The sequence below is a fragment of the Aythya ferina genome (assembly GCF_964211825.1).
Source record: "Aythya ferina genome assembly, chromosome: 11".
NCBI lineage: Eukaryota > Metazoa > Chordata > Aves > Anseriformes > Anatidae > Aythya > Aythya ferina.
This window is the reverse complement of record NC_140307.1, coordinates 1,617,237-1,629,680: the sequence shown is the minus strand read 5'-3', so window position 1 is coordinate 1,629,680 and position 12,444 is coordinate 1,617,237. Positions and strand designations below refer to the sequence as shown.

The 12,444-nt window shown below is 68.1% G+C and overlaps 1 protein-coding gene across 1 annotated transcript; it reads left to right on the top strand.

Annotated features, from left to right (window-relative positions):
• Positions 1-6,398: 6,398 nt before the first annotated feature.
• SKOR1 (SKI family transcriptional corepressor 1) lies at positions 6,399-11,147 on the top strand. Its single transcript, XM_084532375.1, has 9 exons — positions 6,399-6,432; positions 7,050-9,048; positions 9,138-9,237; positions 9,692-9,799; positions 9,890-9,961; positions 10,245-10,319; positions 10,417-10,491; positions 10,853-10,918; positions 11,040-11,147. The coding sequence occupies exons 2-9, from the start codon at positions 7,066-7,068 to the stop codon at positions 11,135-11,137; spliced, it is 2,577 nt and encodes an 858-aa protein (XP_084388501.1). The 5' UTR covers positions 6,399-6,432; positions 7,050-7,065; the 3' UTR covers positions 11,138-11,147.
• The last annotated feature ends 1,297 nt before the right edge of the window (positions 11,148-12,444 follow it).

Genomic DNA, 12,444 nt, shown 5'->3' with positions numbered 1-12,444 from the left:
GCTCAGGTAGTTCATTATGTACCAGCAGCCTGAAAAAACACGCAGTGAAAAATTCCCACCGAAGCGCTACAAATCCTAAATGTTACTTTGGAAGCAGCCTGGAAAATATTTGTTTCCTTCCTTGGAGGGATCATTTGTCTTCTTTTGATGTATAGAGGTTGCAGGCATGAACTTATAGACTAAAGTTTGTCTTAATTGCTCTGATGTCACAACCTCCCTGGCAGATAACAGTACAATGAATGAGTCAACGGGACCGATACCTTCAGGTCCTTTTTCTAAAGTGAGACAAATTTCCTCCCTTTGAGCCAACCAGACTACAGGCAGCCCTTTCATTTATTTATCTCTAACAGTTCGCATTAGCTTTCTCTGGATAAAAAGTCTCTCCCTCAGATTTACTTAAAAAGTCAGTAAAACCAAGGCTTTTCCTCTCGCTGGCGCTGGCAGGGAGGTCGGGAGGGGAAGACGTCACCCTGAAAACCTGCGCTGGATGCCAGCTGATGGGAACGTGACAAATCTGCCAGCTAGCAGGCTGACAGTGGCATAATTCACTGGCACAGGTATTAACCTTGCTGTCTTCATCAGTGTGCTTAATCAATCCCACAATCATGGGGGAAGTTTGGAGCCTCTGTCCCATTTCCCTCCCCAAGTCCTTGAGCTCGGTCCTGGCCTCCCCTGGGTGCTCCCAGCCACGCCAGGTGGGTCCCTGCTCCTCATGGCTCCTCTCCCTGCAGCAAGTGGGTGCTGAGCCCACACCGGTGCTCTGTGGGGTGTTGGGAGCTGGGATAAGCCTGGTGGGGGGCACCCACGAAGACAGACAAAGGAACCCCCCCGGCATGCACCCTGCAAGCCGCTGTGCTGCATTTCAGCCGCGGAAATCCTGCCTCGGCGGGGCTCTGCGCGCTCGCAGAGGTGACTTTGCTCTCAGCAGGATGCGCACAATGTGCTGCTGCGAGCCCGGCCCCGGGCTGCTCTGCCTCCAGCCCTGCACCAACATCATCCCAGCCCCAAAACCCGCTGCAGGGATGGGAGGTGAACAGGCAGGGAGGATTCCCCAGCCACCAGGCAGAGCTCGAGGCGCTGGGTGCTGCTGCGGGTGCTGGCTGCTGCACGTGCCCATCCCCATAACGTCAGTCGTAGCGGTTCCGGGGGGTGTTTGGGGAGCCCCCAGGCTCTGGGAAAAACTGGGCATGCCCATCGGTGCCAGGGCCTCAACTGTTCCAGTTTTCTCTGCCCCTGATCCTTGCCAGGCGCTCATCCTCTGAGACAAGCTGGGGGGGTGTTTGCCCTTACACACGATGCAGAATTAGAAAAGATTTTATTTCTCGTGTCCTGTGGCCAAGTCCATCCTGCTGTCAGCTTTCCAAAGGCAAAGTGGCAGCCTTTGTTTTCCGAATAACAGCCTGAAAAGCTGCCCGTGCGTGTGTGTGTGTGTCTGCGTGCACGCGTGCATCTGCCAAAGGCACCACAAAGTGGGGACTGCGGCCGGCTGCGGCTTCGAGGGCTGCGTGCGGTCCCTGTCCCATCCCTCGCCGTGGGCTTTAACGTCTGTGGGGCAGGGACAGCACCGACCGGCCGCCCCTGCAACCGAGCAATCACTGGAAACAGCGCCGAGGAGCTTCATTTGATCCTTCTGACATCAGAGAGCAAAAGCAAACCGGAGCGTGGAATCTGCGAGCAGCTCGTGGAGCTCTGTGGTCCTACAGGGAAAGTTTAACGGGAGGCAGCAAGGGGAAGGGGACGGACCGTGGGGGACCCTCTCCGTGATGCAGGGAGCCTGGGGGGCACCTCTGAAGCAAAACCTGGGAATTTGGGTCTTTGTGGGAAAAGAAAATAAAATAATCTAACCTGCTGGCTGAGAGCGAAGGCTTGGGGCAGGAGGTCAGAGGGGAGCCCCCGGCATCCAGCCCCCAGGGCTGCACCCAAGGCCCCCAGGAAGGCTTCGGCCTCAGCCAGAGAGGAAGAGGAGGGAGGAGGCAGGCGGGGGCTGCTGCAGGAGCCACGGTGCGGGGCTCAGGGGGGTCACCACCGGTGGCTGCTCCCCGCAGCGCAGGGGCCAAGGGCAGTGGAGGCACCCTCGGGCTCAGGGAATCGGAGCCGCAAATCCCGTGCCTTTGCAGGGATTTGGAAGCAGGCGGCCCCCACGCTGCTCCCTGCAAGAGCTCCGCAAGGCGCAGAGCGGCTCAGCCTCCTGGGGACAAAGCATCTTTGTGCAGAGGCTCGTCCTGTGCTCGCACGAAGGTGTGCAGCCAGCAGACCCCACGGGTGAGACCCCCACGGGGGAGACCCCCACTCAAGCAGCACCGCCAGCAGCCGGCCTGTGCAGGGCTTGGCACCCGACAGGCTCTGACGGTGCTGAGTTAAACGTGTCACAGACACCCCCAGCGCTTGGAGAGCCGCAGAACAACCAGCTCCGGACCCCCAGCTTCTCCAGAGGGTGCTCCAGAGGGGGCTCAGGGTCCCTCTTCTGTTGTGCGAGGTTATTTGGGGGTGGCTTTCCATTGCCTGCTGCGGCACAGGAGCAGGGCTGCAGCCTCCAGCTGCTCAGCGCCCTTTTGTCTGCTTTCCCTCGGCCCCCCCGTACCCCACACAGCCCCCCCTGCCCTGGGCAGAACCAGCACGGCCCCAAAAACCCCAGATGAGGGGGCAGCAGCAGGAGCCGGGCCCTGGGCAGCAGAGGGGCTCTGTGGCACCGAGCAGGAGCCGTGCCCCGCAGCGTGGTGGCGGGGTGCTGAGTCACAGCAGTTATTTTTGGATAACCCATCCTCAGCCTCCACTGGGGACTTTTCAAGCTGGGAGGGGGCTCACGGGGCACAGAGCCTGACCCCGCTCACCCAGCTTGGTGGTACTGCAGTGCCAGGTGGGTGAAAGTCTGGTGGGGGAGGAAAAAATAAAAATAAAAATATAAAAATCTCCAAATATTTTGGGCTGCAGGAGGCTGCAGCGGGAGTGCTGCGGTGTAGCTGCCCCGAGGATGGTTTACCTCCAGGCGGTAAAGGGACGGCCATAAAGCACCGGGGTGCGCCCAGCCGGGATTTATGGGGTGAGCCTCACTGCCTACCCCAGCGGCTGCCGCTCCGCCGGTCCCCCCCGCGGCGTCCTGCAGCGAAAGTTCAAGGTTTATAAGGAGCCGCTCAGCCCCGGGGCCGCTGCATGGCAAATGGATCTCGGGGGGGTTTTGGGGCGGGGGGGGGACTTCGTGGCAGCGGAGACAAAGCTGAGGGGGAGGCGAGTCCCGTCCCGTCCCGTCCCGTCCCGTCCCGTCCCGTCGGGGGTCGCAGCTGCGGGGTGCTGGGGGCTCGGGAACAGCCCCGCAGCCCCCGAAAAAATGTGGGGGGGGGTCCCGAGGCATGGTCTGGGCGGTTCGGGGGGGTCTCAAAGGTGAAGGGCAGCGCTGCCGTCGGGGGGTGAAGGGGGAAGTAAAGGAGGCGAGGGGCTGAGGAGCATCAATGGGGTGCAGAAAGGGGGAATCGTGGGGGGGAAGCAGCAGAGGGGGGGTCACAGCCAGGGCGCTGGGAAGGGGTCCCGGGGGTGTCCCCGCGGCCCCCCTGCCCAGCGGGAGCTGAGCACGTCGGGGCGGGCGGAGTGTGCCCGACCTGCAGAGAGCCGCCGCCCGCTTCCTTTGTCAATGTCCAGTAATTAAAATGTCACCGTTTAATTTTCAGGCCTCTCGGAGCAATCTTTTCCTAATAAAGAGTCTAATCGAAACGCTCCTTCCCCCCCCCCGCCTCCCCGGGAAGGGCCGCGGAAGAGGCTGTAAATGCGCAGAGCCGCTGCGGATCGATAGAGAGAAGCCCGGATTGATCGGCCTCTAAAATTAAATTTATTGGGGTCATGGTTTTATATGGTGCTGATACAACTGTTAAATGGGGAACATTCATTTCCAATAGGAGGCGTTTATTAAACTTCCACTGAATTAGACCGCCGTGATTTATGTGGCAATCTCGGCGCAGCCCTCCAGGAGAGAAGGGCCTTTCGCGGCCGGCCCCGGGTGATTATTTATTTATACACCCGTGACACGGCTCCCTAAGTTTTAACCTAAATTATCCGCCGGCCTCGCCCGCCAGCGGCACGGGCGCGGGGGTCCCGTCGGGGCGCAGCTCCCTGCCCGCAGCCCCTCGGCGGCCGCGCACCCCCGGGCCTGGGGGGGGGACCCAGGGGGGGCCCCGGGGCGGCGGCGGCGCCCGCAAACGTCCCGGCTCTCGCGTGCGGCGATCGTTGAGCGTTAATTAGAAATTCATTACAATTAAAAGCCGCGCGCACACGCCTTAATTACATCTGATTTTTAATTCCGAATCCGTGTTTACACAGTAAGCGAGACGTACCTCCTGATTATCCCCAATACTCTTTATACTGTACTAATTATGTAAATTAAACCTAATTAACTGACAAAAACTGCAGTCAATTCAACTGTTAAAAGATACGGCGAGGAGCGGGGAGCCGGCGGGGAGAGCGGCCGGAGCGGCGGGGCCGGAGCGGAGCTTCCCCGGCCCGGGGCTCCGCGCTGTCGGGGCGGCCTCGGCCGGCTCCGGTGCGGGGAACGGGGACGTGCGGGGACGGAGCCCTGCGGGGAACGGAGCCTTGCGGGGAGCGGGGACGGCCGGGGCACGGCCGAGGGGGCCGGGGCAGAGCCGCAGCCCCCTGCCCCTTGGGGACCCCCGACGTGCCGCCCCCCATCCATTCCGGGAAGGGGCCGCCGGTGCCTCGCAGCCCGGCGAGGAGCAGCAAAAGGGGCCGGAGCCGGGCTGCCGCGGCCCGGAGGGGGGGGGACTCGGCGGGCACTGCGGGCATCCAGCCCCCGGGGACCACCCCGAGCCGGCGGCGAGAGGGGCAGCGCCTCCAGGTCTCCCACCGCCGGCTCCTTCGTCCGCCCGGCTGGAGGACGAGGGAGCGGATAAATAATTAAAAGGCGAGGAATAATTACCGGCTCGGGTTGCCATCGCCGCGGGAAGGCCGCGCTGCAAGGCCCGGCCGGCAGCACCCATCCCGTCTGTGTGTGTGTCCCCCCCGCACCCCCCGACGGGGCGTCCCGACCCCCGGTGCGGCGGGGCCCCGGGGGCAGCGGCGGCCGCGCTCCGGCCCCGGTGCTGCGGGGAGCGGGGGGAGCGGAGCGGGGTCGGCTCCGGCCCCGCAGCCTCCGGGACCGCGGCATCGGCGGCTCCGCACCTGCGTTTCGCTCCGCGCCGGCTCCGCCGCATCCTCCCGGCGCCGGGGACAAAAGTGATAGCTGGGGGCGATCCGCGCCGTTATTAACTTCTGTTTGATCAGTGTAATTGCGCCGATCGCGGCCGGACGCGATGATTAATTACAGTTTAATTAATGTGGCCGTGACGAACGCTGCATGCGGGAACCCACCCAGGGCGGAGACGCGGCTGCGGGGCCCCTTCCGCGCCGGTAGGACCTGGGGTGTCCCCCCCCCCCGGCTGCGGTGGCCGCCGGTGCTGCCGGCGTGGAGGGGGCCCCCGGAGCGAACGAAAACCCGCGGCCGTGCCCCCCCCGCCGCCTCCGCCCGGCGATTTCGTTGCCGGCCCGGTTCCCCCCCCCCCCCCCGCCTCCCATCCCCGCCCGCATCCCCCCGCGGCCGGTCCCGCAGCCCCGGCGGAGCGCTCAGCCCGGGGGCGGCGGCGGCGGCGGGGGGGGCCCGGCGGGAGCCGAGCGGCGGCGATTTCGATGGGGCCCCTCCGCCGCCCCCCCCGGGCTCCTCTTTTCGTTGCCTCCCTCGCTCCTCGCCAACTCGCAACGAGCCGCGGCCCCCCGCGGGTGCCCCCGCCGAGCCCCTCCCGGTGGCGGCTGCCGGGGGGCGCGGAGGGACTGGGGGGGGGACGCGGGGAGGGGGCCCGCGGAGCCCCTCGCAGGTGGGGCCGGGGCCGGGCCGCGCTCTTACCTCGGGCAGCCCGGGCGGGTCCCCGCTCGGTGGCGGCCACCCGCGCCCCCCCGTGCCTGAGAGCCGCGCCGTGATTGACTGGAGCGCGTCGGTGATTGACGGCCGCGGGGTCCCGGAGGCAGTTAATGTAAATATGCTGGTGCTAAGTGGGTGTGTCTTCCCGTTATTTTAGCTGTCACCGGATCAATGTGCGGCGGCTCCAAGTACGGCTCCGGATCCTCCCTCGGCGGCGCGGCTGGCCACTCGCTCTTGTTGCATCTCGCCCGGGCAGACGCGGCGGCGGCGGGGCGGGCGGCGGCCCCGGAGAGCGGCCGGGAGCCTTCAGCGGGTGCCCGAGGCCCGCCCGGCTCCCCGCGGGGGCGGCTCGGCGGGGCCGGGGCCGGGGCCGGGGCCGGGGCGCCCCCCCCGCCCGCCCGCCGCTCGGCGGAGCGCGGCCCCCGGCGGATGGCGGCCCCGGCGGCGGGCAGCGGAGCGCCGGGGCTGCGAGGCGGCCGCTAGCCCCGAGGAGAGCCCCCCCCCCGGCCGCCCGTCCAGCCGGGCTCGGAGCCCCGGTAAGTGCCGCGGGGCGGCGGGGGACCGGGGGGGGGCTCTCGGGGCCGGGCGCGTCCCGGGGAGCCGCTGCCGGCGGTTCGCGTGATGGCCGCGGAAGCCGCTTAGAGCCCGGCTAAGCCCATTTGTGCTCCCCCCCCTCCCCGGGATCCGTGCGGAGGCTCCTGCCCGCCCCGGGCCCTGATCCGCCGGCACCGGGAGAAGGGGCGCCCGCCCCGCTGCGAGCGGCAAGTTTCGGCCCCGGCGCTCCGGGACGCACCGGGACGCGCCGGGACCCACCGGGACGCACCGGGCAGCCTCCGCCGGTGCCTTTCGTTGGAGCCCTCCCGGGGCTCGCCGCAACGGCCCGGCTCGGTTGGGCACGGCACGGCTCGGCGAGCCGGCACAAAGGGACGCGGCTCGACCCCCGGGGCGAGCAGCGGGGTCCCCCCCGCACCCCCCGGGCCGTCCTTGCCCCGGGCGGCCGCTGCGTCCCCCCGGGCTCCGGCTGCGGCGGGGCCGGGACCGGCGGCGCTGGGGATGCGCGGCGGCCCCGGGCCGGGCCGGGATGGGAGCGGCGGCGGCTGCGGGGCCCCGGGAGCGGTGGTAACCGGCGCCTTTCCCCGATTTTGTTTTGCAGGGGCGTTTTGGGGGGAATGGAGGCGATCGCCAGTCAGATGGGAAATGGGAGAGATGCAAGCTCCTCCCCAAATTCAAAGCAAGAGCTGCAGCCGTACCAGGGCTCCAATACCCTCAAGCCCAACCAAGTGGGTGAGACCTCTCTGTACGGAGTGCCCATCGTGTCCCTGGTCATCGACGGGCAGGAGCGGCTGTGCCTGGCGCAGATCTCCAACACGCTGCTCAAGAACTACAGCTACAATGAGATCCACAACCGGCGGGTGGCCCTGGGCATCACCTGCGTGCAGTGCACGCCGGTGCAGCTGGAGATCCTGCGGCGGGCCGGGGCCATGCCCATCTCCTCCCGCCGCTGCGGCATGATCACCAAGCGGGAGGCGGAGCGGCTCTGCAAGTCCTTCCTGGGCGAGCACAAGCCGCCCAAGCTGCCCGAGAACTTCGCCTTCGACGTGGTGCACGAGTGCGCCTGGGGCTCGCGGGGCAGCTTCATCCCGGCGCGCTACAACAGCTCCCGCGCCAAGTGCATCAAGTGCAGCTACTGCAGCATGTACTTCTCCCCCAACAAGTTCATCTTCCACTCGCACCGCACCCCGGACTCCAAGTACACGCAGCCCGACGCCGCCAACTTCAACTCGTGGCGCCGCCACCTCAAGCTCAGCGACAAGACGGCCACGGAGGAGCTGTCGCACGCCTGGGAGGATGTCAAGGCCATGTTCAACGGCGGCACCCGCAAGCGGACCTTCTCCCTGCAAGGCGCCCCCGCCGCCGGCCCCGGCGGAGGCTCGCCGGCGGCCAAGGCCTCGCTGCACCCTCCGCCGCCCGCCGGCCCCGAGCTGGCCCCGGCGCACAAGAGCCTGCGCTGCAGCGGCCAGGAGCCGGCGGGCGAGCGCGGAGCGCTGGGGCTGCCCGCGGCGCACGGCGGGGCGGCGGGGGCGCACGGCGGGGCGGGCGCGGTGCGCAGCTACCCGGTGATCCCGGTGCCCAGCAAGGGGTTCGGCATGCTGCAGAAGCTGCCGCCGCCGCTCTTCCCTCACCCGTACGGCTTCCCGGCCGCCGCTTTCGGACTGTGCCCCAAAAAGCAGGAGGACGCGCTGGGCGGCGCGGGCGGCGGCGAGCCGGGCAAGGGCGGCGCGCTGCCGTCGGGGATGTTTTGGGGGCCGCCGCACCCGCACCCGCACCAGCCGGCGCAGCCGCCCCACCAGCCCGGCGCCGCCAAGGACGGCGGCGTTTACCCGTCCTTCCCCATGTTCTGGCCGGCCGCCGGCAGCCTGCCCGTGCCGCCCTACCCGGCGCAGAGCCAGGCCAAGGCGGCGGCCACGGCCGTCGTGGTGGCGGCGGCGGCCGCGGCGGCGGCGGCGGCGGCCGAGCCGTCGGGGCTGGCGGGGCGGCACGGCGAGCCGGAGGGCTCGGAGCCGTCGGGCAGCGGGCGGAGCAGCGCCACGCCGCAGGAAGGCTCCGGGGCCGACGGCGAGCGCTGCTCCAGCGCCCTGTCGAGGGCGGCCGGCGAGGAGGAGCGCTCCGGGGACGAGGCGCTGCTCGGCCCGCTGCCCCTGCCCAGGAAGGGCAGCTACCTGTCCGCCTTCCGCCCGGTGGTGAAGGACACCGAGAGCATCGCCAAGCTCTACGGCACCCGCGAGGCGTACGGCGGCGGCGGCGGGGCCGCCCGCGGGCCCGGCTACCTCTCCCCGGACTTCCTCAGCGAGGGCAGCTCCAGCTACCGCTCGCTCTCCCCCGGGGGGGACACGGCCGAGGAGCCCGAGGTGGACGTGGAGTCCAACCGCTTCCCCGACGACGACGACGAGGACGCCGCCGCCGCCGCCGCCTCCGCCGCGGCCCCGGAGGAACGGGAGCCGCCGCCGCCCCGGCTGCTGGCCGGGCCCGAGGAGCCGCTGCCCGCCGCCACCGACGGGCCCGAGGAGAAAGCAGGCGAGGCGGCGTCGGAGGAGGGCGGCCAGCCCCCCGACGGCAGCCCCGAGCGGAGCAGCAGCGGCAGCGCCTACGAGGTGCGGGGCCCAGCGGGCTCTGCCCCGGGGAGGGGGGGGCTCTGCCCGCCTCCCCCCCTCGCCCCGGCCCTGAACTCGCTTTTTTGTAGGTTTACGCGCCGGAGCGGGGGGAGCAGCACCTGCAGCCGCTGAAGACCGCCGCCTCCCTGGGAGCCTCGGCCGCTTACCTCTGCACCCCCGAGGCCAAGGGTAAAGCTCGCCGCGGGGGCTGGGGGGCTCCCGGCCGGGGCCCCGGGGGGGTGGCGGCGCGGTGCCCATCGACGGCGCGGCCCTGGGTGCCGCTTCCCCCCGCCGCTCGGCCCCGGGGGGGAGCCCCGGCCGCTGCTTTCGTTTTGGGGGGTTTTTGGGAGAAGAGCGAGAGCGAACGGTTTCTGGAGAGGGGTCGGGGCGAGGCCCCCGCCGGGCCCGGGGATGCCCCCGCCGGCGGCGTGGGACGGGGCCGGGGCTGCGGGGCCGGGGCTGCGGGGCCGCGCGGCGCGGTGGGGCCAAGCTCCCGGCAGCAAGCTACTTTCCAGCGGCAAAGCGATTAGGATGTCCGCTAAGAAGGCTTTAACGAGGGCTTTGTCCTTAATTATGTAATTAAGGATATATCAGGACCATACTTTCGTTGCTTATGGTTGAAAAGCGGTTTATTAACTTTAAGAGCAAGATAAAGAAGACAATCACTCGACGGCAGAGGATTTAGAGACCAGAAAATCCTATCAGGACCAAAGGAACGTCTCGCATCCCAGCCCTGTAAATACCGACAGAGGTAAGCGCCGGCCCCTCCGCGGGGCTCTGCGCGGCCGCGGCTCCCCCGACGGCGGCGGCGCTGACCCCGTGCGCGCCCCCGACCCCGCAGGAGAGGACGGCCTCGGCATGGACGTGGCGGGGACGCAGCTGGTGGAAAAGGACATCGAAAACTTGGCCCGAGGTGAGGCCGGGGGGCGGCCCCCGACGGGGTGGGCTGGGGCGGAGGGGAGCGGCCGCTCCGCGGAGCTCCGCGCCCCGACGGCGCCCGTTGCCCCCTCCCGTCGGGCCGGGGCCGGGCAGGAGGGACCCCCCGGCGTCTCCTCGCGGCTCGAGGTATTTAGGTTTTCGGCAGGAGTGATTAACTCCTGTGATTAATGTAACGTAATGCGATTAGCGCCGCGCTGAGCCGCCTCCATCTGGGAAGGCGCGGGCTGCCCCCGACCCCGCCATGTATTTTTAAACAGACGAGTTGCAAAAACTGGTCCTGGAGCAAATGGAGCTGAGGAAGAAGCTGGAGAGAGACTTCCAGAGCCTGAAAGGTACCGGCGAGCCCCCCTCGCTGCCCCCCGCCCGCCCCGCGCCGGGCAGCGGGAGCCGGGCCGGGGGCGGGCGGCGCTGACCCCCCCTGCCCCGCAGACAACTTCCAGGACCAGATGAAACGGGAGCTGGCGTACCGCGAGGAGATGGTGCAGCAGCTCCAGATCGTCCGAGGTATTTTTTTTTTTACCCGTTTATATATTTTTTTATTTTTATTTTTAAAATTTACGCCTATTTTTGTTTTACTCCGCATCCTTCCGTGCGCTCTGATCCCCTCGGCAGCGCGAGCTGCGAGGCATCGTTACGCTGCGACCCTTCCGAAGGCAGCGATTTCCCTCCCGGAAAAAAAATAAAAAAAAATTGCAAAAATTAAAATCCGAGCCGCAAAATCAGCCGGGAGCGCTGCCCGGCCGGGTCCCCTCCCCGCTCCCTCCTCCGCGCCGTCCCCCCGGCCGCGCAACCCGGACCCCCGACGGGGCGGTCGCACCCCGGTGCCCCCAGCCCCGTTGTGATGCTTTTACCCCCCCCCCCCCAGATACGCTGTGCAACGAGCTGGACCAGGAGAGGAAAGCTCGCTACGCCATCCAGCAGAAGTTGAAAGGTACCGGGGGGCAGGACTGGGGGGGGGGGAGGGCGCAGCCGTCTAAGGAGGGGGGAGCGACCCCCTCCCGACCCCCCACCCTCGACCCCGGCGATGGGGTGACGGCGTTGTCGCTTTGCAGAGGCCCACGACGCGCTGCACCACTTCTCCTGCAAAATGCTGACCCCGCGGCACTGCACGGGGAACTGCTCCTTCAAGCCGCCGCTGCTGCCCCAGTGAGCCCCCCCCCACGACCCCCGGACCCCCCCCCTCACCCCGAAGCCATGCGCCCTGCGGCGCGCCGCAGCCGAGGGCAGAGCCCACACAAGCCATTTCCACGAGGAGACACTTGTACATAGAGGACTCGGAGCTCGGCCCTCTCGGACTGGCAATACGGCGGGGAGAAGCCCCGGGACGGCGGGGGGGGGAAGGCACCGTGTCCCCCCCGTCCCTCCCCCGAGCCCCCCGGGACCCCCCCCCCGCTCCGCGTCTTCCCCTCCCTCCCTGTGTGTCCGCTTCTTCCACCCTCGTCCAGACTGGAAACAAAAGTGGCTATGTGCAATGGATATAAATGTACTGTGATTCTCTTGGTACAGTATTTGTTGGATTTTTATTTATTTATGATGTATATTTATTTCCCCCCGAGCCCCCCCCTGCCCTTCCTTCCTTCCTTCCCCCCCCCCCCCCGTACATTTATGGATGTAACAGCACTTTAACGGGCGGTTCGCGACTCCGCAGACAGAGACACCACCGCGCTCGCCCGCTCGAGGGAAGAGGCACCTCTGTACGCGATTTTGGTTCTTTAATAAAAACCGACTTTAAGAAGCCGCCTGGTCCGTGGGGCTGGCCCCGGGGGGTCGTGGCCGTGGGGTCCCCGCGGGCACAGGGCGAGGGGGGGGCTCGCGGTGGCCCCGCACGGCTCCGGTGCGCAGGATGCGGCCGGGGCCGCCCCGTCGGGGCGCGCACCCCGGGGGGTTTCGGCGGTGCCCTCCCGAGCCCTGGGGGGGTCCAGCCCCGGCTCTGCAGCCTCGGGGGGGGCCGCCCGCTCCCCCGCCAGGTTCCCCGCTCCCCCTCCTCCTCCGCGCCGCAGCCGGGAGCTCATTAATGCCCATTTATATGCTCGTTTCACACATGAAAGTATTACGTTAATGAGCTCCGGGAGCGGGCTGGGGGGGGGGGCTCGCACACCTATTAGCCCGAAATACCTGGTTCCAGCCCAGGATTAACCTAGCACGGCGCCCCCCCCCCCCCACCGGGCGGCAGGGGGTCGGGGGCCGGCCCGGGGAGAGGGGCTGCGAGCCGGGGTCCTGCGGCGCCCCCGGGCTGCGGTACCGGGAGCGCCCCTCGGGGGTCGGGGTCGGGGGTGGGGGCACCGACGGGGCATGGGGTGTGTGTATGGGGGGGTCAGGGGGTGCTCGGGGGGGTGTGAGCTGCGCCTTGCCCGGTCGCGCAGCGCGGAGCTGCCGCAATTAGCGGCTGGCGCTCATTAAAGCATCCCGGGTTCCGCGGGGCTGCGTCGCCACCGCGTGGGCAGAGCCGGCGGTGCA

What these genes read in the sequence shown, in the direction of transcription:
- SKOR1 (XM_084532375.1), top strand. Translation starts at nt 7,066, where the DNA reads ATGGAGGCGATCGCCAGTCAGATGGGAAATGGGAGAGATGCAAGCTCC. An exon ending in CATCGAAAACTTGGCCCGAG is followed by an intron (nt 9,962 to 10,244) that starts GTGAGGCCGGGG and finishes ATTTTTAAACAG; the next exon opens with ACGAGTTGCAAAAACTGGTC. An exon ending in GCAGCTCCAGATCGTCCGAG is followed by an intron (nt 10,492 to 10,852) that starts GTATTTTTTTTT and finishes CCCCCCCCCCAG; the next exon opens with ATACGCTGTGCAACGAGCTG.